The following is a 26,977-nucleotide window of genomic DNA, read 5'->3' as shown; positions in this document are numbered from 1 at the left end:
TAAGTGAACAAGGTGTACCTGGTCCACCAAACACTGGGCCGTCTTGACTGTCTTAATTCTGCATATATTTCTGTTACTGTAGTCCTATTTAATATTTCATTATTTCATCCATGCGTGGATGAACTATCTATGAACTATCACGGTCACCTACTGTGGAGACGCTGGCCTCACTAACCTCTCCTCCTCTGAGTCGGATCTCCCTCGCGCTGGACTCAGTTTCACTGAGCGTACTAACACTTAGAAAATAAATGCCATTACATCAGTGAGTTCAAACTGCTTATTGTGCGTAATTTGGACTGACTCTGAGATGCATGTTGTTCTGTAACTGTATTCTCTTGATTTCCACTTCGACATTAGACATTTTTTTGAGTGAAAGAGACGTTACATTTAGCATATATCATCACAGGTAACAAGCTAACCATCGCAAAGTATTGTGCTAATGCTGGGAACAGGCAAATTGTATCTTTATAGTTGTATCCATATGATGTGACAGACTTAGGTTAATATTTCACCAGGTCCGAGGACTAGAGGGATGTGTTAAGTAGATCCCATAAAGTTATCCTACAACTGATTTTGATACTGTACTGTATGGATGGTAGCTACAGGACATGCTTTGAATTCATAAGATTTAACAATACAGTGGTAGGGACAGATCAGATGGCCAGAGACTTGAGACTTGACTTGAACCTGCCCCTCAAAGACTTGAGACTCGACTTGGACTTCCAAAAAATGACTTGTGAACATCTGTTGTGTTAATACTAGTGCTGTCAGTTAAACACATTATTAACGGCGTTAACGCAAACCCATTTTAACGGCGTACATTTTTTTATTGCGAGATTAATGTTCTTTTTGGCCTAGCAAACTTTGTAGTTTATTTCACATGCTGTTGCAACAACTAGTAACATTAGAAAAACTACAACACCACAACGGATCTAGCTAGACCGGAAACAAAACAACATGCACGCCGGACACACTTGTTTGGGCTTGCGAGCCGGCCAAAGAGTAGTAGGCGAACGTTACGTTTTGAGTGGATGGCGAGCGCGAGACGGCAAAATGGATGCCAATAAGATTCTGAATGGAAAGTTTACTTTTAAAAAGTTGCCAAATGGCATTGCCATTGACAAGACCAAAGTGATCTGTGTGTTTTGTCGTTGTGAACTGAGCTATCATCGCAGCACGTCCAGTCTGAAATACCACTTGATACCAAGCACACAGCTGATGCGAATTCTCCGCCCCCTCGTCAAAGCCAGGCGACAATGGATGACTTCAGACAGAAGCACACTTGCACAAAGCAAGCAGATCCACTTTTCCATGTTGATAAGAGCATTAAAATGAGAAAAAAATAATGGGACAAAAAGAAATCAAGGGACATTTAGAATAGATAAAAATGTGCGATTAATTGCGAGTTAACTATGACATTAATGCGATTCAATATTTTAATCGTTAGACAGCACTAGTTAATATTTTGTGAAAGCACCAATAGTCAACCCTACAATATCGACATCGATGTATTTAGTCAAAAATATCGTGATTACTTTAAACCATGTAAATATTGTAATTAATATATTAGCTGATTAACTCACAGTAATCTAGGTATTGACATGAAAACAAACCTCCCTTATTGACCCTACAAGCAGCAGCATAATAATAAAAGTTACATACTCCTCCAGTGAGTCAAGGCATTGAATATCCGTTTAGTGGTACACACCAGACTGTTGAAACAGTGGTCGAGGAAGACCAGCAGCACAGTTTGTTCCTTCAGAGTGAGGCAGGCCTCCTCTCCTGCCAATGCAGCTTCCATCACACATTTGAAGAAGAATGGGAAATGGCTGGGCTCCCTCTTGAACACCTGATACACACAATTCAAAAAACAAAAACAATGTTGTAGATAGCCATCCATTTAAATGGTAACTGTAGAGATTGTGAACGTACAGGCTTAAAGTAACTTGTGTAAGTACGGTCTCTTCAGAAGCTGGGGTCACCATGCAATGACACATAGTCTTAAGATGAGATACTGCATTTCTTACCTCCCAGGCTGGGACATTTTCTCTGAACTTCTCGTTGACGATGCAACAAATGGACATGAGGTAGGCATTGCTGGACACCTTGGGAGTGTAGTTCACCCATAAGTAGTTCTCAAGATACTGGCTGAAAAATTAGAAAATAATATATGAATATCTATAAGTTGTTTTAACACTTTTTATTCATTAGCTGTTTCATAAAAAGAGAGAACAGGAGGAATTGAAGTATCCCACCTGAACTCAAGCAGCATAATCTTTCTGATGGCAAATCTGAAAGCGTAAGGGAAAGAAGACAACAGAAAGATAAATAAGTGTAACATGTGTTAATTGGATTAAACATAGCATTTTAAGGCAGATATGCTAAATATGTACTTACTTGGACTTGAGAATCTCTTTTTCATAAACATCTTCCATCACCTAAACAAACAGCAAAGAATGTTAAAATTCTTAGGGGTTAAGACAAACACGGAGCACACCTCAATGCAAAAAACACAACATGTGTGATTAGTTCATTGACTGGTGACTGGCTATTTTATTGTATACAACGAAAACACACAACTAACATTTTGATAAATAAAGTATATAGGACATGTGTTTGCAACTTACGTTGTGAAAGTAGTTCAGCTACAAAAATTATACATATATATATATATTTTGACATATCTAAGATGCAGCAATGAATATAACTCACCTTAGGGTCAAACGGTAGTTTATTCTTTGCATGAGGAGCCCAATATTTATTAGCCAACTGAAACCAGAAATAAGAAAAACATCAAAGGTAGTAAAAATGACAGCACAAACATAGAGAAATTCATAAAGCAACACAAAGGTTGGTACAAATGATGCATTACAGGGTGGTGTATTTGTGGAAAATTCAGAGGTTCAACTAGATATATTCTTTTGTGGTTTAGATATACAGTATATTATTCTGGTTTAATAGTGAACTATCTAGAAGGGAAATGTCTCCAACTTAGATTGACTCTCTACTAAACTGAACAGTATGTGATCCACAGCACAGACTCAAATCCTCTGTCACAGGTTCACTCCTCCCATTTGCCCGTTACCTCCCTCTCACATTAGTACTTTTTGTATGTAGTAGGATCTTCTATGCAAGCTTAATTCAGGTTCACCTAACAGACATAGATCAATTACAGGTAAATCAAAACAAAACTGACTGCAGCATAAAAACAGCATGTGAGAACGTATTACAACACACAGTGCTGGACCAGCACACAAGTGTAGTGTACATGCACAATGATTACCTGTGTGACATATTCTGCATTAATCTGAGACACAGAAGGCGCAGCAGCCTTTTTAGCGGGGGTTTGTTTCTCCATGGTGGCCATCTGAAGCAGCTACAATGATGACTGCCAGAAAAAGAGGGAAATACGACATTGTAGGAAAGTAACCGTAGCTACTCATCGATACAAGCAGGCGTTGAACTTAACTATTTTAACTGAACTACTACTACTACTATTTGACAATATGGGGCGACCATACGCAAGAATAGTGCTGAGAAAGTTAGCTAGCTAGGTTAAAAACTTCATCAGTTTGTGCAATTCCAAACATTACAATAACTCTAATGCCTCCCGATACTTTAATATACATCATATTAGTGATATAGCTACGTTCCTATAACGTATTATTATTAACAAAGCGTCGTAAAACACTAACATTAGTAACGTTAAACGTTAGCTGTTTCACAATATCAGTTGGTGAGCTAAGCTAACGTTAATTAGCACTAAGAGGCTGCCTCCGAAATAACATTATATAATGTTACTGTTAGCGCCATGGCGTACACAAATATATGACGATAATAAATTAAGCTCACAAACCTTTATGTTTGTTTTAGCATCAGTGTAACTGCCGTTGGACGGTTGGTTGCGGTTGCGCATGTACACAACCAAAACGCGCAGTGTGCGACTAACTTCCTGAATGGGTACGTCGCTAAAATCGTCCCCAGGTACAAAAGCAAATCTTCCGTTCCTATTGTGTACGTTCTTAAAAACGAGTCTTAACTGAAGTACAAAAAGGCTATCATAAAATATTAAATTATATAATAATAATAATAATATAACTCTAATTCTAATATTGAATTAAATTCAACAAGAGGGACTACAAAATACCATATGAAAGACGTTTAATTTATTTACAGTTAATATTACATATATTTTACATACATACAGTATACACAAACATCACACTAATGACAAATCATGATAATCATAAATACAATTTTACACTGCAAAAAAGTAACATGTTGATAATCAATGAGTTTGCCGGTGTGTTGTGACATGTGCCGACTGTGTGAATGTTTTGCCACAAATGTCACACCTAAACGGCCTTTGACCTGTATGAATGAGATAATGCCTTTTAAGTTTAGAGGGAGACACAAAATGTTTGAAGCAAATGTCACAACGATACTTCTGGGCTGACTCTGTCATTTTAGGTTGAACATTGGTTGAACAAATATGTTGCTTAAGACTGTTTTTGCTCGTAAAACTCGCAGAGCACTTCTCACATTCAAACACAGATAGTGGTTCACACCAGTAATTATCTGGCTGCATTTGATTCTCAACTACAGAACTCACAAGTTCATCACTGAGCAGCTTGTTGCTATCTGAAATAGCCATAACTCCTTTAGGCTGACATGGTACTTCTACATTATGTGTAGAAGTACCGTCATGTTGGTGTGACAAAGATGGGGCTGCCGTGTTTTGATTTTGGACAAGCTTATTTATTTCAAAGGTAAGTTGAGAGGGAAAGGAATAACTATAATGGTCTGTAGCCAGATCATAATGGTCTCTCTGTCTTTTCTCTGATTCATTTTTCTCCTCTTGTAAGCCCACTTCTGGCACTGCCAACCATTCAGTGTTTATTGCCTCTGACCAATAAGATAAATCTCCATCAGTAAATGAGTGATGGCCAACACTGGCATGTGACTCCGGCTGCTCTTTTGTTGCATCTACATTCAAATTTGTACAATCAGAAAGGTTTTCAATGCATTTATCCTGGAGACTGTTGGTAATTTTAATTTCTCCTTGAATATTATGTGAAGCCTGTCTGCATCTGTGCTCATGAACTTTTAGATGTCTACACTGTGTGAAGGTTTTGCTGCACATAGTGCATTTGTATGGCCTTACCCCAGAGTGAGTGACCGGGTGCCTTGATATTGGAGATGTGTTAAGTTTCCCTTTTTTACCAATTACATTACTATTTTTTTCTGTCTTAAAGAGACTGTTAACTTTTGTGATGGATATTTCACGCCTGGTGCGGAGCAACACTCTCACTCCATTATCTTCAGCACCATCAGAATTTGAAAGTGTAGTTTCTGTGTTCACAGATCTATTCTGTTGTGGGATATGGACACTGATCCTTGGGTAAAGCTGCTGTTGTCTATTTGCTTTCAGTTTTCTGATGTTCCCCTGTAGATTGACTGGCCTGGGTGGTTTCCTCTCCCAGTGAGACCGTTCATGAGTTTTCAGATGTGGAGCTTGCCTGAATGCTTTCCCACACAAAACACACTGAAATGGTTTCAAGCCTGTGTGTACCATCTCATGCCTTTGTAATTTAGAGGCACTTGGAAAACACTTTAAACACTGGAAGCACTTGTATTGCACGTTGCCTGGATGACGCATTGATTTAGCAGTCTGTGTCCTTTTCACAGTCACTTTAGAAACCTTTCGCACAACCTCATTTTTCTTTGAGATATGTGGCAACAACTTGTTATCGGATTCCCTGTTGTTATTCTGAATAGTTATTATAGAAGGACTCTGATCCAGGTGTTTTACAAAGACTACATCACTGCCCGTGTGTGTCTCAAAATCATTCTTATGTAGTAACATTTCCTGTACTGGGACATCTGCTGCAGTCCTTGTGTTAAACCCACCTATGCGAGAAGGTGGCCGATTGATATACAATGATCGTTGCTTGTGATATCTAGACCACAGATGAGTGCGATAATGGACCCTCAGGTGTGTTTTCTGACGGAATCTCTTTCCACACATCTCACAGCCAAAGGGCCTTTGTCCAGTATGACTCATCATGTGCCTTTGAAGTTTTGATACCGATGGAAAACATTTTAAACATTCATGACACTGATTTAATGAGTAAATTCTCTGCTGCTCACTGGTGGCATGGTAGGTTTCCCTCTGCTGTTCTGCTGATGTAATGAACACAGAATCCTGGGGAAGAGAGTCATTGTAGTCACTGCAATTTCCACTCCATGTTTCTGACTTAACAAAGATGTTCAAGTCAACAGGATCTGCATGCCTGGGTTCAGGTAAATGTTGTATTGCTTCGGAATCAGACATTTTCACATCATTGCTGTTTTGCTCAGTGGTAGAACTTCCCAATTCTTTTTGGTTCCTATGAATTTTATGATGACGTATTAAATTAACTTCCAACTGAAACGACCTGCTGCAGATCATGCATTGGAATGGTTTCAAGTCTTTGTGTGTTAAGTGTTGCTGCTCTTGTTTATCTGACTTGTGACAAATACTCCAACACTGACTGCTTCTATTTAAAGATTGCTCTGGTTTTACAAATGCATCCGACTTGATTTCGGTTTTGTTCAGGTCCTGCACAGCATTTACACTTATTTTACACTGTTGCTCCAGTTCCACTGAGGAATTCACAGGAGTGTGATGGCTGGTGGGTTGAAGATGAAGTGATGATTGAGGCTGCAGACCTGTGGTTTGTCTGCTATTGCCAAACCTCTCTTTTTTCCTTTCAGTGCCGACAGACAGTGAACATTTATTTGCTGTACTTAAATGGGATTTCAAGTGTACCTTCTGTCTGAAGGCTTTCAAGCAGATCATACATGAGTAGGGTTTCTGCCCCGTATGAATAAGGAAATGCCGTTGTAATTTGGATGGTGTGCAGAAGGTTTTGAGACATTTAGGACACTGGTGATTCAAAGTCATTTTGCTTCTGCTGGAGCTCAATTCTTGTGACTGCAGGTGCTCTTTCGAATAAGCCTGTTTAGAAAAAGTCTGGCCTGACTCTCTGCCCCCCTCACATTGTTTTAGTTTGTTATGAGCTGGCGAATGAATCCAAAGCTGAAGAGATGAAGAAAATGACTTCAAGCAGACTTTGCAGGTGTATCCATTGTGGGCATTGAATGCAGCTGTGTCTATATTTGCAGAATCAACTTGCTTCTGAGGTACTGGATCCATAAAATTGAAGATACTGCTCCGAATCACTGAGGCATCATTTACATGTGGCATATATATTCATTTCCAGTCTCCTTTTCCACTCTGGTTGGGAGGCCACAGAAGTTGACACAATCAAAGGCATTAAAGTGTAATAACCATTGCCATGTGTGTTAATCCCCGCAGCTGGTTTATCACATTTTGCTTGTTGGTTATGAGTTACAATGTCATCCCGTAGACGATGTGTTGGACGCCTTGAATGGTGGACTTTCTGCAAGTGCTTTTTTAAAAGATCAGACTGCTTGAAGGCTTTTCCACAGATTGTGCAGATGAAGGGCTTCTGGCCAGTATGAATGACATCATGTTTTTGAAGTTTATGTGGCGAAGAGAAATATTTTGGACAAACAGGTCACTGATGCATATTTAAATCACCACCTTAGTGATTTTCCCCCCTGAGTAGCGATCCTCTCATTAGACCTAGAGCAAAGCATATGGAATTAAAACGTAAAGCAAGCATGGAGGAACTCCAATCAGTGCAACTGACAATAGGAAACAAATGATTATATATATATATATTCAAATTATGTCCTATTATGTTTGTCTTCGAAAACCGAAAATTGTGACCAGAATTACGTTTAATATGTATAATGTCTAAAATATAGTGCTGTAATAAACCGTGCATTAATTTCCATAACGTTATAACGTTAACTAACATTAGCAGGGACTAGCCAAAATGTGCAGCAAACGTCGGAACTGGCTAACAACCCTTTGCTTTGAGGGAGTATAAGTCAAAAGTACTTACTATATACGTTTGAAGTCCTATTACAACTAATGTATTCATTATGAGCTGACAATGTGCCTTGTTAGCTTTCTTGCTAACGATGCTAACGACTTACCTTGGCAACAAGCATGTACGTCCCTCAAAATGTACGGCGGGAAACAAAGGTATAAGGTTCCTATCCGTGGCAGACCTGCAGATGCGGGTATACCACATGCTATGGATGTTATTCTCGCGATACTTAATCTTCTACATTGACGATACGGAGGCTATGCGAAATTCCTACAAACCTATATCTCTCTTAATACATCCATGACCTATATAGTGTAAAAAGTTAGACCAAGACTCATAAGACATACAATGTATAGTCCTACATTTTACCTATTCAGATGGCTCCATAATTGATATGCATTCTGACTGTAATATCCCCAGGGCAGGGCTGTGGAGGAGTGTTGGAGAAAGGCAGTGGTGTTAGTGTTGTAAGCAGCAGACAGGTGGGTTCACAGTCCTCCTCTGTAACCGAGTGTTTCTCTAGTTTGACATGTTATGGCCCTTTTCACTCCTCATTTAAACCATCTGCCCCCTCTGATATGGTCCATTTGGTCCTCAAACCTTTATTATTTTTTTTTAAATAAATGGATAAACAATTTTGAGTTCTGAGCCAAAGGATTTTACCCGCTGCGCCAAATGTTTGTGTTGTTTGGTTTTGTCAATGTACATATACATATACATATATATATATATATATATATATATATATATATATATATATATATATATATATATACATATATACACAGTATGCCTCAGGTTTAAAAAAAATATAAGACCATTACCATTCAGAGGTAACTGGGAGATGACAATATGATTCCATCTTGCGTCTAGCTTTAGGGTTTTGGTCTAGTAAGACCCAGAGTAACCACAGGTTTTCAAACCCAGTTGGATGTACTGCTGTTTCTATTTTTCTCACCTAAATCGACAAGAATGAATCACGGCTGTTTTTGATTATTGATTAAGTTGTCATATAAGAAAGTTTTTGAAAGATGTAATGTGCATAGCAAAATATCAAATCATAAGTCTAAAACTTTAGAAATTAAAGATAATTTTACTATAACAAAGTAAGAAAAAAATCTGAATTGAATCAGAAATATATATATATATATATATAAAAAAAAAATTGGCAATAACCACCATTAATTCAAAATACCTAAACAATTAAAATAGTGAACATTTAGAAAATAATTCTATTGTAAGTCTATGTTTGTGGCTTAACATGGAACATTGAGCACTGAACCAAATATATCAGTGATCTATTATAGGAGAGAGAAAAATGTTAAATACTTGTAGTTCTAATGCTACATTTCTTAATTCATAAATTGTTTCACTGTAATATAAATAAATAAAATTGTTTCAGTATATTAGTGAAAATACTGAAAACTTTTATGCTTTTAAATTGCACCATTTATGTTGACCACTAGAGGGCAGCAGACACCACTCAATAGCATGCGATGGCTTGCCAGTTCAGAAGATAAAACAAGTTTCATTTAGTAAGTGCTGTGACCATGAAGACATGTTTCACAATGTGTCAGGAGAAGAAAACAATACATTATGAAACAAAAAGGATTGAAATATGCAAACAAACAAAACCATAGCCATTGAGGCACACAGACCACAATGTCAGGAGGCATCACATGCAGCGAGGCCGCTCCTGAGCTGGGCTCCCCTACTGTAGCCCACTGCTATGGGGAAAGAGAGTCACACACATCAGCCTGGTTAGCCTGGAGGAAGAAACACACAGTTAAAGTCCATGTGCAAGGCCACAATGACAAGAGCCGCAGGCTTTGTACACTGTGCACAAAGGACAATGTTAGCCACAACAGCCAGTCTGTTTGCAGAGCGGTTGCAGGTCAGCTTAAAATGTACATTTGACAAAACACACAAGAAAACTAAATGTCACCCTGTCTTTATTCATTTTGTGAGAAAACACACTGGTAAAGACACAAAGAAGTGTTTGCCATAGGCCATCACATCAGCTATGTTGAGGTTGTGATGATATACTTGTGGCTTTGCCTGTGTCTGTATGAAAACACGCACACTGAAAGACAGAATGTAATGTTTACAGTGCAATCAACAATAAGTTGTCGTACACTGAATTTTAATGGCTGATTTCCTCCTCTGTGTTTACTGAAATGTTGAGTCTTGTATTTTTGTGTTTTGTGACATAAAATTCCTTGAAATTTAGTCATTGTTCCACTAAGTAAAAAAGCACATGCATTCAAAACTCAATACAGAAACAACTTGCAAATGTGGAATTTTAATAATGAAGTTAAATCCAGTGCCTATATATAATTGAAATACATTTCCATTGACTGGTGTGTGTTTTTTCTTCATATTCATTGCTCAATTTAAACAAAACCCCCCTCTCAATCTTCCCTGTAAACCATTGTTTATCAGGGAAGACTGCTGAACGTGCATGTTTGCCCAGCACAGTCTTGTTCGGCAACAATGTGCTTGGCATTCCTGTTACACACATTTAGAAATTTAAGGTACCAAAAAAATTGACAAATAATTTGTTTTTTGATTCATGTCTTTTTCGGCTATTTGTGTCATTGCCAAATCTGTGGCTACACCTACATTTATTGAAAACACTGAAATATAATCAAATATTTGTTGATTAAATGTATGGGTGTTTACTTGACTGAAATGTACAAGTACATAATAAAAGTACTTCTAAGTACTATTAAAAATACCCATACCTTAGAGCTTATTTGACAGCTGCATCATTCAACAATTCTGAATCTCCCCCTGGCGGGGCCCTTTAAAACCAAACAGGTGAAAATTAACACACACTGTATATTTATGGGGCTTGCTCACTCTCATAAATAATTGCTTGTTTGTGTTTTTCAACCCTCAATAAAAATCTTCAGGCTCTATTGGCTGCCTCTATTGTTCAATTTTTGATAACAACAATCAAAACAACATTGCGGTTGGTGAAGATCAATAGCCAACTCCACACCCCCGCCATCACAAGCGTGATGAAGAGAATAGCCGGAGTGAAGATGCATTCCAACTCAGATCATCAATATGGTTCATGATCTTTGAGAAAATAAATGTTCCAGGAGCAATGGTTAATAGTGGTATTTTCTTCCCACATCGTCACAATGTCCATTGACAGCACCAACACACACGCACGCACGCGCACGCACGCACGCACGCACGCACGCACGCACGCGCGCGCGCGCGCGCACGCACACACACACACACACACACACACACACACACACACACACACACACACACACACACACACACACACACACACACACACACCTGCCCTGCAGCTGTGTGTTGCAGTGTCCCTCTCCTATTAACCAGGTTGCCTTAGAATCAATAGAAAACATAAAGAGGCTTAATCTTTTCAGGTGCTTGGCGCTGATTGCCTATTACACAATAATAACACACCTTGAATCCCATGAAGCATGAGAGGGAGAAACACAGTCACCTCATCCATACACATTACACACTCTCACAAACCAGTCACACAGTAAATCTATAGGTTTACAACTGAACAGATGGTGTCAGCGGTGGCGCTAGGCCTTTATGAGGGGTGTTAGCTAACGTGGTGAGAGAAATTCCACCAGAAACAGTGGGATATCAGGGGATACAGTTTATCGCCTCATGGAATGAGACACTGCTGGTGTCTCCTTTTGTAGACTATGGTCTCCAGTCTTCTGGTATGCAGCTTCAGCTAATAGAAGTTCCATGAGACTTGTTTCCGAGGCAGAACGACAGCTGCTGCAATATACAAGTCCAGGGGAGGACAAAGTGAATTATTGGCCTAAGTTCTGGGATGTGAAGTGGAATAAACACATCCTCAAAACCGCACATCATCAAAACCACTTGGAGACAGACAAAGCTTTACATTTCAACAATCAGCAGTGATAAACAGTCAACATTAATGAGCACTGATGTCCTGTCCTGACAGTAAGTCATTAGGTTTTGGATTGTCAGAGTCGCTCCTCTAGAAAAGCCCCACTGAATTCCGGTGCTATGGATGACTGGAGTCTGGTTGTTGACTCTGGCTGTGTTTCTATAAACTGAGCCAGCAGGACAGGTGGAGGATCTGGGAGTCAGGCAAGTCCAGGACTGGAACCAGGGCCATGGACGGACTGGACTCTCCTAGAGAGCTTCTCAAACTTTCTTCAAGTCCTGGTGGGTAGAGATGGGGAGGGAGATCAGGGGGGGAGGGGGAAAAAAAGAGAGAGAGATTAGTTTCATGAGAACTTTGGCTGGAGTTGGACATTAGGTTTTCATATAGCTGCCCCACTGGGGCCGTCCCAGGACAGAGGCTGCACTTAACCCTTCGACCAGGGAACACAGACCTATTTACAAATTATTGGCATTCTTAAATCCATGGCAGATTGTAGCCCCCCCCCCCCCCAAATTCAACTCCCTGCAGTGTGCAGACATATGGTCAGCGAGGACAGAACTCTAAACTCACACACAGAGCCATGTACAACCAAACACATACACACAGAAGTACGGGGGTGGGGCGCAACCCTGCCATGCCCTTTTGGACAATTGAGCAGCTTGTTAGGGGGATCTAGTGCAATGGATCCTCTGCTCCTGTTGTGTTGGGATGTTAAGAAGCTGTGTTGGGACTACCTCTCAGTTTTATAGGAGCTGAGAGATGTTGTTAGTGTGTGTGTGTGTGTGTGTGTGTGTGTGTGTGTGTGTGTGTGTGTGTGTGTGCGTGCGTGCGAATGTGGCCGGACTACAGACGGCCAGTGGACATGTGAGAATTCATTGAGCGTCTCAGAGCCTGGTCTTGATGACAGCCTGTCTATTTAGCAGCAGCCCGCTGGGATGTTGCCCATTCCCTCTTCTGCTTCGTGCACTAATTGGACACAAGTGTTCCTGTCTCATGGTTGACTGTCCTGGCTTATTCCTTCTGATTTAAAAGCATGTAGGATGGGACTTGGGTGTGGTCACTGTGATCTGACATGGTTAGAATAGAGATACACATCCAGGAAAGTATGCTGTCTCACTTTTGTACCATCACTATTGCAACTCAATCTGTTTTTGTTCCATAAACAACAACATCTGCGTAATATGATGTATATCAAAATGTAATTCCTGACCACTTATCTTGAGTCTCAGTGGAGAAACACAAACCAATGCCATTTTAATAACATCTACTAGTACTGCAGTACCACAATGTGACATTTATGTAAACTTGTAGAGAGAGAAATTAGGACAGAGAGGTTACGCGAGCAGTTCAGCACTATTTAATAAGCCTCATTCTGTTTCCTTTGAAGCACACGCAGCATGCCACACATCCTTACAAACAGCCCACACACCCTAATTAGCTAATATGCACTACAGCTTAAAATACCCCCACTGAACACGAGGCTTTTTGGAGGGCGTTAAAAGCCTAAATATGAGTTATCAGAGCATGTGGTGCACCCTGGTAAGCGGGATCATCTGGAGATGGCTAGCTGACAACTGAACGAGCTAGGGAGATCACAGACAGAGGATGGTTTTATTAAGAGAAGAAACACACCCTTCATCACACCTCGCACACTAAGCCTGTTTTATGTCACAACGTTTTAATCTTTGTACTAACAGATAGGAAATAATTGCACTCTCTCTTTGAGAGTCACTTTCAGTGTCTGTGTACACAGACATTCCTGCTTATGCATGAATGAGAGACATGAGGGGGGTGAAGGTGACTAGAGTTACCAGGCAACTTTGTGTTCTTTTGTCTTTGTGAGTGAAAAGCGAGTAAAACCACGGACCGCTTTTCCCCAATCCCTATAAATGCTTCTGTAAAATCACACAAAATCCTATGAATACTTCCCACCACACACCCAATCTCCATCCTCTGGTCTCTCGGCCCCCCTTTGGGCTACACAGGGAGCCTCATTGAGAGGCCCAGTGGACAGAGGCTGTAAGATTCAAAAAGCCATCACATTAGCAATGGGATGGAACTAAACCATCTACCCAAGAGGACGAGCCATTATTCGGCTTCACGGCGAACACACAGGGAGCTGAGAAGGCTGCTGTTAAATCTCTGTTTTCAAAAACACACTATTACTAATGCCCACAACACCACTTTATGCTAAACATCGACAGCCATTTTTGTTCAAACTGATTAAAATATAAATATTGTAAGGCTAAGTGAATAGAAGGTGGTGTGTAAGTGAAGGCAGTGGTGAAAAGGAGAGAGAAAGGGGGTTCCTGAGAGGAATGATTGATGCCTGCTGGGCGTATGGGGCTTTTAAGCAGTGGCCAAGGCCCAGAGCCAGTGGTTTTTAGTTGTGCTACACTGACTTCCATACTGGTCAAAATAACCGGTAAACAAGGTGGTAATTAGCAAGTGTTGGCTCATGAAAATGTTTCATTTTGTCCAAGAAGAATGAACGAAAAAGACGAGGGGCTGGGTGCGTGCAGTAGAGTAATGAAAAAGAGAAACAGAAAGCTTCCTCGCCTTCCTTTAAAGCAGCCATAATCAAAAATTGTATAGCAACAACGAATCACACGCCTAATTGTATGTGAAAAGGAGTGGCTCATAGTGTTAAATCCAAAGAAAATATCGCCCGACTGCAGTTTCCCTCAACTCTACGAAGATGTATACGTCCTTTAGTTAATTGTTTGGGTTTCCCGGCCCAGGACCTTACTGTTTTTTTTTTTAGTTCACTCTCACCCATCTCATTGCGGCTAATAAAGCTAAAAAGTAAAAAAAAAAGTAAAAAAAAAAAAAAACACTGTACACTACCTTGCCGGCACCAAACAGACAGACAGTAAACAAGAAGTGGACATTGTGGAGCATTTAGCTGCTAATGACACCAGATATTTTCCTCAGGAATTGGTGGAGACCAAAACAGAACTTAAAGGAGAGTGGGTATTGAACTCATTCATTAGATGTATACAAACACAGCTTCCAATAAATTCTAATGTGCTGTGTGCTCTGTATCTGCTGGATGTGTAAATAAGCAACTGTTTGCTAATATGTTCACCATTTTAAAACTTCAAAACATGTCAATGTTGTGTTCACAGTTTGTTTCAGCTACCCCCAAGTGGCCAAAATCAGTTATTGCAGGTTTAAGTATATGAGGCACCCTTTTTATTTTAGCATTAAAGTAAAGACATCATAACTCATTTGATTTTGACTTACTGTTGTGTTAAATAGTGGATTTCTTTAATCACAAGATCTTATTTTGGTCCTTCTCTAAAAGTTGAGGTTTTAGTGGCAGGGGCCTATCTTTGAGAGAACCTTTCTATCGTAAGTAACAAGTTGAGACAAGATGTTTAAAGGTTTCATTTGGAGCATATGTCATGTCTATCAGCTGTGAATCCTAACGCAAGTAACCCAAGGGTGGGGGGGGTTCAGTCACATTTTGCTCCAGAGTTGTTGTCTGTCTGCTCCGCTGACAGCAGCAGTTGTGAGGCTGTGACTGCTAGCGCCAGAGGTGTTACTTTTCCTCCTTTGACTTTTTGGATTCATCGCCCGATGAGCATAGGCTGTGACCCATAAAAACGCCCATGGGTAAGCTTCCGGGGGCTTGGCTGTGCATGCAGGGTAAGGTAACAGATTCCAGCTCAATGATGAGTCAGTAAATGGTTTTAGGGGAGCAGTCCGTGCAGTCCATAATCAAAGAAACTTACATTTCAAGGGTGAAGATTGAGGTTGACTTTGCTAAAGTTAACCAACGACCCAGTACCACACACAACATACACAACATTTTGGAGTACTTCTATAGAGAAGCTTCAATAGTACTTTTTGATTTCAATTGTACTATAATATATATGTACATTTAGCATTTATTTGCCATATCTACAAATTATTACCAATTTTGCATGTAAAATTTATATATGAAATATTTTAACAAGATTCCTCCTAATTGCTCGTCGCTCCTCTCTTCTATTGTGGACGACAGAAGAAATAAATGACATGCATCATATATCATGAAACAGTGTTTTATAACAATTATATAATTAGGTAAAAAAACAAATAGCGCTGTTCGTTTTGTCATGCATATCAACACGTATTCGAAACGGATCAACCTTTTCCCCATTCATCACTGGTAACCATAATTTCACGTCCTCTGGAAGATGAGTTATGTCAAAGCTAAAAATGACAGTAAGATGGCTGGTTTGGCACAGATTCAAAAATGTTAATTGACTGCCTTAGCGATGACTTGACAACTGAGCCTGTGTGATCGATGTGCTCGTCGCCCTTTTCCCTCCGAGAGAACATCTCTCAGGATAAAACAAATACCGTTCCACATTTGCCTTGACGAGAACCTACAATCCGGGGAGCAGGAGATGGTGGCGTATAAAAGTGTAATGATGACAAAAGACTGTGCCAGCTGCTTGGGTTACTGTACACAGCGCCGACACAACAAATGGCTTACAATAATTAAACACAGGAAGAAGTGGAGATCCTCTGGAGAGAATGCTTCCTAGAATATCTTATGGAGTTTACTTAACCAATGTCAGCTCAAACTTTCTTTGAAAAGAGACTGCAGAGAGAGATGGGCTGTCACTTTGTTTCCATTAATATAGTGATGTGGAGGTTAACTTACAATAACAGTGTTGCCTTCAACGGAACAGCTTAAATCCTCTTAAAGAATCTAAATAGTAGATCAGTGCAAAGCTCATGTGTAATGTGATGTAAGCAACATGTCCAGTGACATACCTTTAACAATATGCTGTGCCAGTGAGTGGTTGCACTTGTAGAACACCCTGGCACACAGTGGCACCAGCTCAGCATCCATCTTCGTCATGGCTTTCTTAAATGTAGCGCCAACTGCTTCTGTTACATCCTCCACACTAGTGACCTCCAGGTTATCGCCGGGCACAGCCAGGGAAAGTGAGAGTGAAGCACTACATGTGTCAGCAGACATTACAGTGTGGCACTCTATGGATCCGCACGCCACCTTTGTAGTCACGTGACAGGAAGTCCTTTTGGTGGGGTCATCCTGAATTGCAGTTACATGAAGCTCAACAGCTGCACCCTTGGGTAAGGCTGGTACCATTACGACCAATAACGACGCGGCTTTGGTCTCAGGCTCCCACAGCAAGTCCTGCAATACAGACAGATGGAATTTATATTCAACTGGCTGGCAAATTATATGCTGTGTTGTGCTACACACCACAATCAAATGTATGGCCCTCCTGCTGGGATACATGCTGTGCTTTCTGACCACAAACACTGCTCCATCAACATTAAACATTATTGCAAAGCATTTCGTAAAATTCTACCACAGAGCACTAAGACAGGCTTTTTACTTGACAGACTGACAGGCTATCAAGTAACACGAGATTGTGAGGTGACCCTTGGTAATGATAGTGTGTACAAACAATTCAAAAAGCAGCCATACTGCTTGCAGCCACCGTGAATAAAATGCACAAATGCATTCACTTTGAGCTGCATTTGCTAACATGACAGGTCCTATCCAAGATGACTTCTCACCTCTCTAAGAAGATCACTCACACAACATGTTATGGCAGTTTTCACCACACATTTAGCGGAAAACTGCCTCAATTTTATCTATAGAGCCAAAATCTATTTATTTTTCTCTCCTCTGGACTAAGGGCCATTAGCAGTAACAAAATGTCTTGGAGCAGTGCTACAATGTGGCCCTCTAATAATACTTGGCTGTGGCTTCATCTGCTAATGGGAGAGAAATGAGTGTTTTATATAAATGCCATTTCAGTCTGAGTCGATAGGGCAAAAACACTTAACCCCCTCTTCAATTCGCTGGATCAATTTTCAACCACTTACACCCCACTTTGTAAGTGCAGAATAATAACAGGTTACTTACATTTTATTTTGATATTCACTCACAAAAAAGAGAAATCATTGACAAGAGCAGACAACGGCCTCTTTGTCCCTTCAAAAGACAAACCCAGCATGACCCAATCAGCCAGATTCACTGAAGCAGCACTTCAGCCCTCAGATTAAACTTTAGTAAACGCTTAATTGTGTATCAACAGCTAACATCTTGCCTTGAAGAGTGAAACATGAAAAAAAGCAAGTGTCCTGAATGCGTATGTGTGCATGGGTTAAGATTTCTTCACTCTGCTCATTTTGAAGAGAGCCTAGCTTGCAGTGATCAACAATCACAGGAGCACAGAACAATAGCCGTGTCAGCACAGACCTCTTAGGATGTCCGACTAAGTGACAGCACACATACGTGTCCTATGCTTTGATAAATGTTATATTAGCACTTCTGGCACAGGCTAGTTATTCTCCCTTGAGGGAACTGCTCCTGCACTTGTCAATAGTGATTGAACATGCAACAGAGAGTGGGAACTGGGGAGAGAAGTGACAGGACAGGGGGTCCTGCTCAGCCAGGCTTAAAGGCCACCCTGCAGGCCTTGGGTGCTGAGGTACTATACCCAACCGACCGACCATAAGGAGATCAGGGGACTTCAGCACTGCAGCTCCAGCCTCTGGCAGGACTTTACTGTCACGGCACAGTTGCTGACTTTTTGTCAGAGCTGTCGGACGAGGTTACATCAGTCCCTTTTTGTTTTGTTTATTAATGTATCCGCCAAAATGTTACATTAGGTGGGAAGTTTGTTGAGCGGTTCTGTGGAACTAAATGTGCTAAAGGTGCATTATTGTGTGTGTGTGTATGTATTTCAGACTCGACTGTGGTCAGAACTCCATTACCCTGCCAGAGGAGTGAGAGGGGGAACACTGGCTGAATCCAATAAAACACAAACTTTGATATATGGTGGAGTTGAGTGCTGTAGTGGCAAGTTGGGAGGGCAGGCGGGTGGCAGAATGTGTGCGCGTAGAGGGCTCTGTTCCGCTCTACATCAGCCACTTAACACAATCCATCTCATTACTTCATCCCACTTCAGTTTCAGGGCATGCAGCCATTCCCACAGTGCTCTCTCACTCCATAGGCAGCAGGTAAAGGCATGAAGTCTGGATCTGCTGCACTCAGCTCTCTACACTGATGGGGTGTGACCTGCCTCTCCTTATGTTTGTTTTGTTTCTCCCCACTTTCCTCCCTCTAACTCGCGTCCGTGCGCCTGGAGCGTGCGGTGGGTTGGAGGGCCAAGAGGCGTGAAAGCCGAACGGTAAACACGGTAATAAGGAAGTGGTGTAAAGGCGGGGGAACAGCGGGGAGCTGATGGGACTGCGCTGCTTAGCCAGTTCCCCTACATTTCCTGCCCAGCGGGATGCCTTCAGCATGTGGCTCTATGTCTGAGCACTTACTGTAGTGCTGTCAGTCTGCTATAATATCCCTTGCCATTCACTCCCTAATTCACTGACTTTTCTTGAGATTCCACTCTGAAGCTCGTCAGGCTGTTTGTGTAAATGAAACACACAGGGCCATGTCAGTGGGGTGAAGAAAAGTTTAAGGGTATAATGGCATTATAAAACCATGCCAGAAGCCACAGTTACTTCAAAAGTCCCAAGTAAGCAGGAGAGGTATAATGTAAAAAAAAAAAAAAAAAGGTTTTACTGTGATATGCAAGGAGGAAACTCTCCACACTGCACATTCAGTACTATTAAATTAAATGTCTCACCAATCAAAATGTCAACAAAACCAATCTTTTTTTTTTGTTTCCACATTCCCAAAATAACTTTAGTGTTTATGATTAGTGTGTAATACAATATAAAAGTATTTTTACACTTTATAACAAAAGTATATTTAAACCGGCTTCATAATTGTTGTTTACTTTTTTGACATGTTTTCAGAACCTGTTATTGCTACACAAAGACACATATGTTTAAAATTTTTTTGACTTATGTCATCAACATCTCCCTGTTCATCAAACCCTTTGCACACACACAGACAAACAGGCTCTTTGTGGTTTAATGCACCGTAAATACAATTTCACACTTGTAGCGACTCTAGTATGCTCCCAATTAACCCTGCAAGCTTCTTCATCCACCTGATTAGAGAAATTATCAACGCACAACAACAACATGGCCCTGTGGCTTCACAAACACGCCAGGCACTAGTGTTTCTACACAGGTCTGGTGTCTGAAAAATACACTGAAAAGTATACCAATTATATTTTGGTATATAAAAGTGTAATGCTACATAACCCAACATTTGACAACTGGAAATCAATTAGTATCCATAACTTAACCACATATCGCTCTATATGTTGCGCTCACTGTTTCAACCTATACTGACTCTAAACAAAATGCAATATAATGTATTTCAGTACTTAATATGACATATTTAATTCGTTTTTATTTGTCAATGAAAGTTTAAGATAAAATATTAGGTATAACTTTCCGTTTTTATTTTTACTTTTAAATGTACTTGTTACTACTTCAGTTTCATGGACCAGAATGCCAAAAGTAAACATATTAGATTACACATAATAGATTAAGTTATACAGCAAAATACGACATCACATTATTGCCTAGCATAATTTAATGTTTTCGTTGGTATTTGTCCCTGTATTAACATATTGTCTTGCCCGTCTTATTTTCTTTTGTCTTTTTGTAAAACACTTTTGTTTTGAAAATGGCTATATAAATTAGGTTTACTAAGTTACTAACTTATAGAGCTACAACAGTGTTGTGCATTTGAACTCTTTTTTTCCAGTGCTAGCCAACGGAGTTCTTCTGTTGTCTGTGGGAGTTGTGCTATCAGTGTTTGACCTAAGTTAAACATTCTAATTACAGTCAATCCCCACCCCAGGGAGAGAGCATTTCACCTAGTTTAGGATGAAACAGTAGCCCCCCCCACCCACCCACCCTGGCTGCTCTCCCTATCTTTCCTTGAAGTGAAAGAGAGAAGAAAGTGTGAGGGCCAAGCTGGGAAGACACATCAAGATGATCTGCCTCACAGGCAAAGTAGGAGCGTAAGGTCAGTTCAGTAACCCACCATCTCAGCCAGATCTATTCTTAAGGGAAGAACTCACCTGTTTGCAGATGGAGCTGTCAATTAGAGCTGCTTAATCTGGGAATCAGTTGAAAATAAAACATGGTCTCCTGGTGACTATCCTGGGTCAAATGAATATTTTGATTGTTCTGACATGGAAGCACAACAGATGGAGGATGTTGTCCATCTTCAGTGACCTCTGACATGAGCCTAGCCTTGTCACCTCCCAAAGAACAACCCTGTTACACTGTCAACGCTTGAAGTACAATAAGGCTTAATCAGCCAAATAAATTCACAAATAGACACCGGCTCTTGACTGAGATAAGCTGAACTGCAGTATATGTATTTAAATTCAGAAATTATCACTTAAAGATTTAAGAATATGACTGCTGGCCTTCAATAACACATTTTATATATACTGCTATACTATTGTGGAATTGACACAAAGAAGATACCCTGTCTCTTGTCTTTAACACCTCTCACCACTGAACAGAGCCACATGTTGGAGGTGGGCTCTTGACTCTCTCCCTTAGGCCCTATTCCCATGGCGAGACAGATTACTGTGGGTGGAGAAGGGCTGCCAGGGGAGACTGGTGCCCCTATTAGATGTATGGAGCAGGGGTTGTAAGCTGGGGCGGTGGAATCGAGGGAAGGATGGAGGGAGGTGGCAGGAAAGAGGGGTGGAGAGGGGGATAAGCTGCTCTGAGAGTTGAACGGCGCTCCAAAATGGTGTGTGGGGGCAAAGGATTAGGGAAGCTCTGAGGAAGACATCTGCTTCTGTGCCAAGCTCCACATTATCAAAGACACCAGCGTTTCCCACATCATCAACTTTTCATGAGCGCACTCACTGGTAAATATAAGTCGCAGCGGCTTGTGTCTCAAGGGGGCTGAGAGGGGCGAGGAACTTTCCCTTATTTCACAACTATAAAACACAATTCTGAAAGGCCTCTATGGAAAAACTTGGGGTACCGTATAAAGTTCCTCTTCTTTTACTTATTCATCGACACATGGATCCCACTATCTTCTAATCCATTAAATATGTTTTCATTATATGTAGTAGTAGTATCGTATTATAAGTATGATCAATATTTCCTCTGCATCTATAATAAAACAGCCAGTCATTGCTCTTCTTCTTAACCACTGGTATATATTGCATAAACAAAAATCTCACTCCACAGAGACTGACCTTCTCTTCCTCTGCAGCCCTCAGCATGCTCTCCCAGACGGCCCTGATGATGGGGATGTCTTGGTGTCTTGTGGTGTAGCAGTGGGCCTGGACAACGTGAGCTAGAGTCAGACTGCTGATCACAGCCTCCAAAACCTTCTTCACATAGCTGAAGGACAAATGGGCCTGCGTCCTGGTGCCAGCCTTTACCAGCTGCATGGTACAAGGGACCAAAGCAATTTGGCCTGCACAGAAAACCGACTCTTCCACCTAGAGAAATGAGCATACATGAAAAACACAACAATGTTGGCTTTATCATGGTAAAAACAAGATTAACAGTCTACAGCCAAACTAGCGGCTCAATGAGGCTGTACTTTGTACCTCACTATCTTAGTTTAGTGTGTTAGAACGCTAACATTTGCTACTTGGCAATAAACACAAAGTACAGCTCATAGAAATGTAATTAGTTTTGTATTTGGTTGAAAACCAAAATATTGGACAAATTTTAACCTGACAGTGGTGCTAGATGGAACGTAATCACCAAATTTACTACAATTCATCCTGGGGGTAAGATAAGTAATTGCTACAGTTTTGTTCAGGTATTTTATTGTTTTTGTTTATTTGCACAGAGTTATAAAGCACATAGAATAGATTTAAAAAAAAAAAAAATGCAATTTCAGTGCAGGAGAGGAAAGAAGCCCAAAAAATCTTATTTAGAGTCCTCCCATATACAAACGAGAAAAAAAACTAAAACATGATAATTCCTCTACAAAAAATAAATAAAACAAGCAATGCAACAAACAAACAGGGAAACACAACACACACAAAATATATCTATATAAAAAATAAAGCAAGTAAAAAGAAAAGGCAAACAGAAATACAAACCATAGAGTCAGACAATAAATACGATCAACATAAGTATTCCAACATAAGGTTTAAGATTAATGTCATTGCCACCAATCCAATGCTTGAACTTATTCATATCATACTTTCACAAAAGCACACAGGCTAAAGGCTTTCATCTCTCTACTAATCCATGGTTGACACTTAATTACAGTCTTTTAGAGAACTGTTCTGGTAAGGCAGTGTTTAGAAGTGATCTTAACAAAAGCAATACAGACTTATTGCTAAGTGGAAAATCTTCCCTACAGGGCCATAGAGCATGAATTTGAGTCATAAATGTCAATTAAAAATACATTAATTTGGTAACATTTAAGTTATATAAATGTAATTGTATGTAACCCCAGCAGTGATTGTGGAAATGTGCCTTTATAGTGAAAGTGGGTTAAAAAAGTAAAAAAAAAAAAAAAGAACTTTTAATTTGACAATTATGAACGAACACATCTATTCAACCAGAAAACTAGATGTAAGAAACAAGTCATCAAACTCCAAAATGACTTTTATAAAAAAAGGACAATATTCATCAATGAGGTGCTATAATCAAATTAACATTCATTCTAAGTGTATATTTGAGTAGCAGTGCATTAATTAACAGGTTTCACCTCTTGCCATTTTTCAGCATCTTAACACCAACAATTCCCATTTCACAAGCAGGTATTCTGAGAAGCCTGCAAATGCATCTACGTTGCACATGTGTTAATTATGAGAATAATAAACCATGTGATAATTAGCTCAATTCTCAGTTAAATACCTCTGTTAGAATTAAGCTTCTAGTATAATGAAACCTAAAAAAATCTATCTGTTCAATGCAGAGAGATGGTCAGGGATGAGGAGTGGCATTAAGGAGGTCAGGTCTTTAGAGACCCTGTAGCTCACCAGTGCTTGAGGTTAGATGGCATTAGTGCTGGACAATAGCTGGCGGTCAATGCAAATAGCTGTTGGTGACTTGTTGATAATTTCTGGCCTAGGGGACCCTGGAGCACGCGCAGATCTCTCGGGAGGATCAAGAAGGCCTGAATCAATTGATACATGACCTGAGACAAGGTCCTTCACTGATTACCAAAGACACAGCCAGGGGTATCATGTTTCACAGTGAGATTACCAGAGTTAGCATGGACCAGAGGTATTACTTAAGACTTAGCACCCTCTCAACCAATCTTCCTCTCCTGCTTACATTAAACAAGCCCTTTGTTTCCTTTACTTGGATCAGTTTGAGGCCTACACAGATATAGGCCACGATACAACTTGTTCAAAGGAGGAAAACTGAAAATGGAATATTTCCCCCTTACTGCAATACATGTCTTTAATGGGATACTGGCAGAACAAGATGCTAGCTGCACAACTGTTTAGCTAGAGGGCAGACATGGTCATGGCCATTTCCATAATCAGATGGGTTTGCCATGATCCCCAGCTCCTGGGTTCACTTGTCAACTTTGATGAATCTTCAGCTTCCATCTCTGCTGCTCCAAATTACTGGGACAGTGCGGGAGACAAGAGATGGAGGGAAGAGGGGCGCGAGTGAGTGAGGGGGAAGAAAGGGAGTACATAAGGCCCTCGCTGCTTTCAACCAGTTGGATCAATCACCGGATCATTTACCTGCGAGCACAATCTGCCCGAGTGCCTGCATTACTATGTCTGCGAGTCGTACATAAAAGCCAGATTCCCACACATCAACAACAAATTGTCATTGGCATTCCATTTATGAGCCATCAAATGCCATCATATCTACCCCAACAAAAAGGGCTCCATCAGGTTGGACGGGTGGCCAGAATCTTTTAACAAGCTCGTCCCCATGAAAAGAGCTCGCTCCACTTTGAATTCATAAAGGCTGGCTACCATTTGTCAATTTGAATATCAAAAGGAGCTGGCATGGAGCCCCTTGACTGTTAAAGGCAGACTCCCATAGCTTCTACCAAGCAGGTGTGTGATGATCAATTATTAAGGATCCCTCTCTGGTTACTCTTAGTGGGAGGTGGAATTGGGAATTTGGGGGTTTGTGGTGGTGGTGGTGGGGGGGTTACATCTTTCTGTGGTGAACCTGGATGGGGGAGATACAGTGGAGAAGGGAGAGTGAATACTATTTACATAAAATTAACAGTTCAAAAGAATGAGTTCGCACACCAATCAAACTTGTTAATTGACTGTCAATGGTGTGTCCCTGAATATACAACACAACTACATTATTCATCTTAGGCCTTGACAGGGAAGACAGTCCAATTTGCATGGGCGTTCTAAACGTGATCAACAACCACAATGCCACATGCATTTTTAATAGGCCAGAGATGGGATCCTTTAATATTCATAAGGGTCAAACAATTGCATATGACATTAAACTTTCTATAACAAGGTAAGTATTTTTCAAATGTTAGCCATAGCAGACTAAATGGCCCACAGAGAAAAGGGGGAATCAATACTACTTGTTCATGTTGGTTTATTTCTGTTCTACTGCTTCTTAGTAATATTTGATATTTCCTGTCGTAACTTTAAAGGTTTTTTGAAATGTCAGGCTTTAGCTGCCTTTCGGAGCAAAAATGAATATTATTTATTGTATCTTAGATCAGTTTTTCATCAGAAAAAACATAAGAGTGTCTATGGGTGGGCAATTTGGACCAAATTCATATCACAATAAATATCAACGCAGTATCTAATTTTCAATATTTGATGATATTTACAAACAACAATTATGATAAAAAAAAATAACCATTTGGTCGACAAAGCTTAGTTTTTGTCGTTTTTTTTTAAAGTTTCACAAAAAAATTTATAATTAATTTAAACATAATAACAACAAAAATGGAACATCTCTTTCTGATAATTTTGTCATTGTTTTTTGCATTGTGAGTCAATAAAACAATACTGAGTGATCAAGCAGCCCTAACAGTAAAAAATGGACCACAACGCTGTCCTGCTTGATATTAACAAAGCACTTTTTTTATTCATGCTTTATCAACCTTTATTTTATGACTAAAACGCCATCACTTTTCTAATAAACCCAATGACATGTCAAAAGGTCACCTTCCCCAAAGACATTTTCTCTCTCCATCCCTGTGAGCTGCAGACAGTAACATATATGTAAATGTCCTCAGGAAGCGCCTTGCTGTGTCCACTTCCAACCTTTAATGGTGTCTTGTTTCAGGCTGGTGTGTCTAAGGTGTTTCTAATTGCAGTTTTTGTCAAAGAGCTTCCAGAGATGACCAGACAGTGCTATACTATTCACATTGGTGTTGGAGCCCTCTGGGCCCCCATTGTGTTAAGGATGTCTCCGAGTGTTATTAGCAGAGCTTTGGAATGGTATGGATGAACTGGGCTGGCCTGGATAAAATGACCTGGTATTGACGAACAGTCAGGTTTTTCTGCCTGGTTCCAAGGACAGAGAGAGGTGGAAAACTGCTCCAGCGCTCCTATCAGATATGCTAATGGTCACATTTCTCCCCATTGAGACCTCATGCATAATTTACCAGGAAAATGATAATACAAAATGTGTTAAATAGGTTAGATTAATATGGTGTAACTTTTCACTTATGCAAGGACACATGTAACCAAGCTAAAAGGGTAATGGCAGCACAGTATCAGCTACAGGGTGAGTAATTAAATGCAAAATGTTGTTCATATTTGTGATATGTCCTTTCATGGAGATGTTACTACATCTTTTGAGTGTTGTTTACAGATTCACCATGAGTAAGGGTAATAAGTGCATCCTAAGAGCACAAGGCTTTCTAACTCAGAGCTAAAACTTAACAAAAATGTATAGCTGTATGCCTTCATTAAATAGTTTCTAGTGAATCTAGAAAAAATGTTAAAAGGAGTATGACGTGTGAGTAGCACTGGCACACATTCAAACTAAGGATGCTGCATTTACATAGTATGTTCCATTCAAAAGTTGATTTGTAAACTGTAATTTTCTTTAAACGGGACACTCTTTGGTTCACTTTTAATCCCTGATGGAACATTCTTAATATATGTGACAAATTTCCAAACTTCTGTCTTGACTCTTTTTTTTTACAGTAATTTTCTTCTTTTCTTGAATATTTTAGGGTTGGCAAATAGCTCAAAATAGTTCAAAATGTGGGGATCAAAAAACGAAGGTTGAAGTT

At 40.1% G+C, this 26,977-nt stretch overlaps 3 protein-coding genes across 8 annotated transcripts in view; all 3 read right to left on the bottom strand.

Annotated features, from left to right (window-relative positions):
- The window catches only part of aqr (aquarius intron-binding spliceosomal factor), a 56,817-nt gene extending 52,847 nt beyond the window's left edge, over window positions 1-3,970 (bottom strand). The window contains exons 1-7 of one of the 4 annotated variants that reach the window (XM_035994532.1): window positions 3,857-3,970; window positions 3,284-3,367; window positions 2,713-2,769; window positions 2,398-2,438; window positions 2,256-2,291; window positions 2,028-2,148; window positions 1,709-1,849 (exon numbers count right to left, since the gene is read on the bottom strand). In XM_035994532.1, coding sequence (XP_035850425.1) covers window positions 1,709-1,849; window positions 2,028-2,148; window positions 2,256-2,291; window positions 2,398-2,438; window positions 2,713-2,769; window positions 3,284-3,367; window positions 3,857-3,916 — 540 coding nt within the window. In that variant the 5' untranslated portion in view covers window positions 3,917-3,970. Of the gene's footprint in view, window positions 1-1,708; window positions 1,850-2,027; window positions 2,149-2,255; window positions 2,292-2,397; window positions 2,439-2,712; window positions 2,770-3,283; window positions 3,389-3,856 lie in introns of all 4 variants that reach the window. The other 3 variants (XM_035994531.1, XM_035994533.1, XM_031309804.2) reach the window with 3 other exon arrangements.
- Window positions 3,971-4,151: 181 nt separating this feature from the next.
- Window positions 4,152-8,106, bottom strand: LOC116057382 (zinc finger protein 770-like). Of its 3 annotated transcripts, XM_035994534.1 has the most exons (3): window positions 7,977-8,106; window positions 6,579-7,651; window positions 4,153-6,509 (listed from the first exon to the last, which is right to left on the bottom strand). In XM_035994534.1, the coding sequence occupies exons 2-3, from the start codon at window positions 7,247-7,249 to the stop codon at window positions 4,289-4,291; spliced, it is 2,892 nt and encodes a 963-aa protein (XP_035850427.1). In that variant the 5' UTR covers window positions 7,250-7,651; window positions 7,977-8,106; the 3' UTR covers window positions 4,153-4,288. The 3 variants fall into 3 exon arrangements, with proteins under 3 accessions (XP_031165666.1, XP_031165667.1, XP_035850427.1); XM_031309806.2 differs by having other exon boundaries at window positions 4,152-7,651; XM_031309807.2 differs by having other exon boundaries at window positions 4,152-7,651; window positions 8,071-8,101.
- Window positions 8,107-11,197: 3,091 nt separating this feature from the next.
- Window positions 11,198-26,977, bottom strand: part of dph6 (diphthamine biosynthesis 6) — a 56,996-nt gene continuing 41,216 nt past the window's right edge. Inside the window, exons 13-15 of the mRNA XM_031310096.2 lie at window positions 22,008-22,256; window positions 16,654-17,041; window positions 11,198-12,161 (exon numbers count right to left, since the gene is read on the bottom strand). Of these exons, the coding sequence (XP_031165956.1) occupies window positions 12,043-12,161; window positions 16,654-17,041; window positions 22,008-22,256 (756 nt within the window). The 3' untranslated portion in view covers window positions 11,198-12,042. The remainder of the gene's footprint in view (window positions 12,162-16,653; window positions 17,042-22,007; window positions 22,257-26,977) is intronic.

The sequence above is a fragment of the Sander lucioperca genome, chromosome 18, assembly GCF_008315115.2.
Source record: "Sander lucioperca isolate FBNREF2018 chromosome 18, SLUC_FBN_1.2, whole genome shotgun sequence".
NCBI classification, from domain to species: Eukaryota; Metazoa; Chordata; class Actinopteri; order Perciformes; family Percidae; genus Sander; species Sander lucioperca.
Note: the sequence above shows the minus strand (reverse complement) of the source record. Positions and strands in the feature narration are given on the sequence as shown.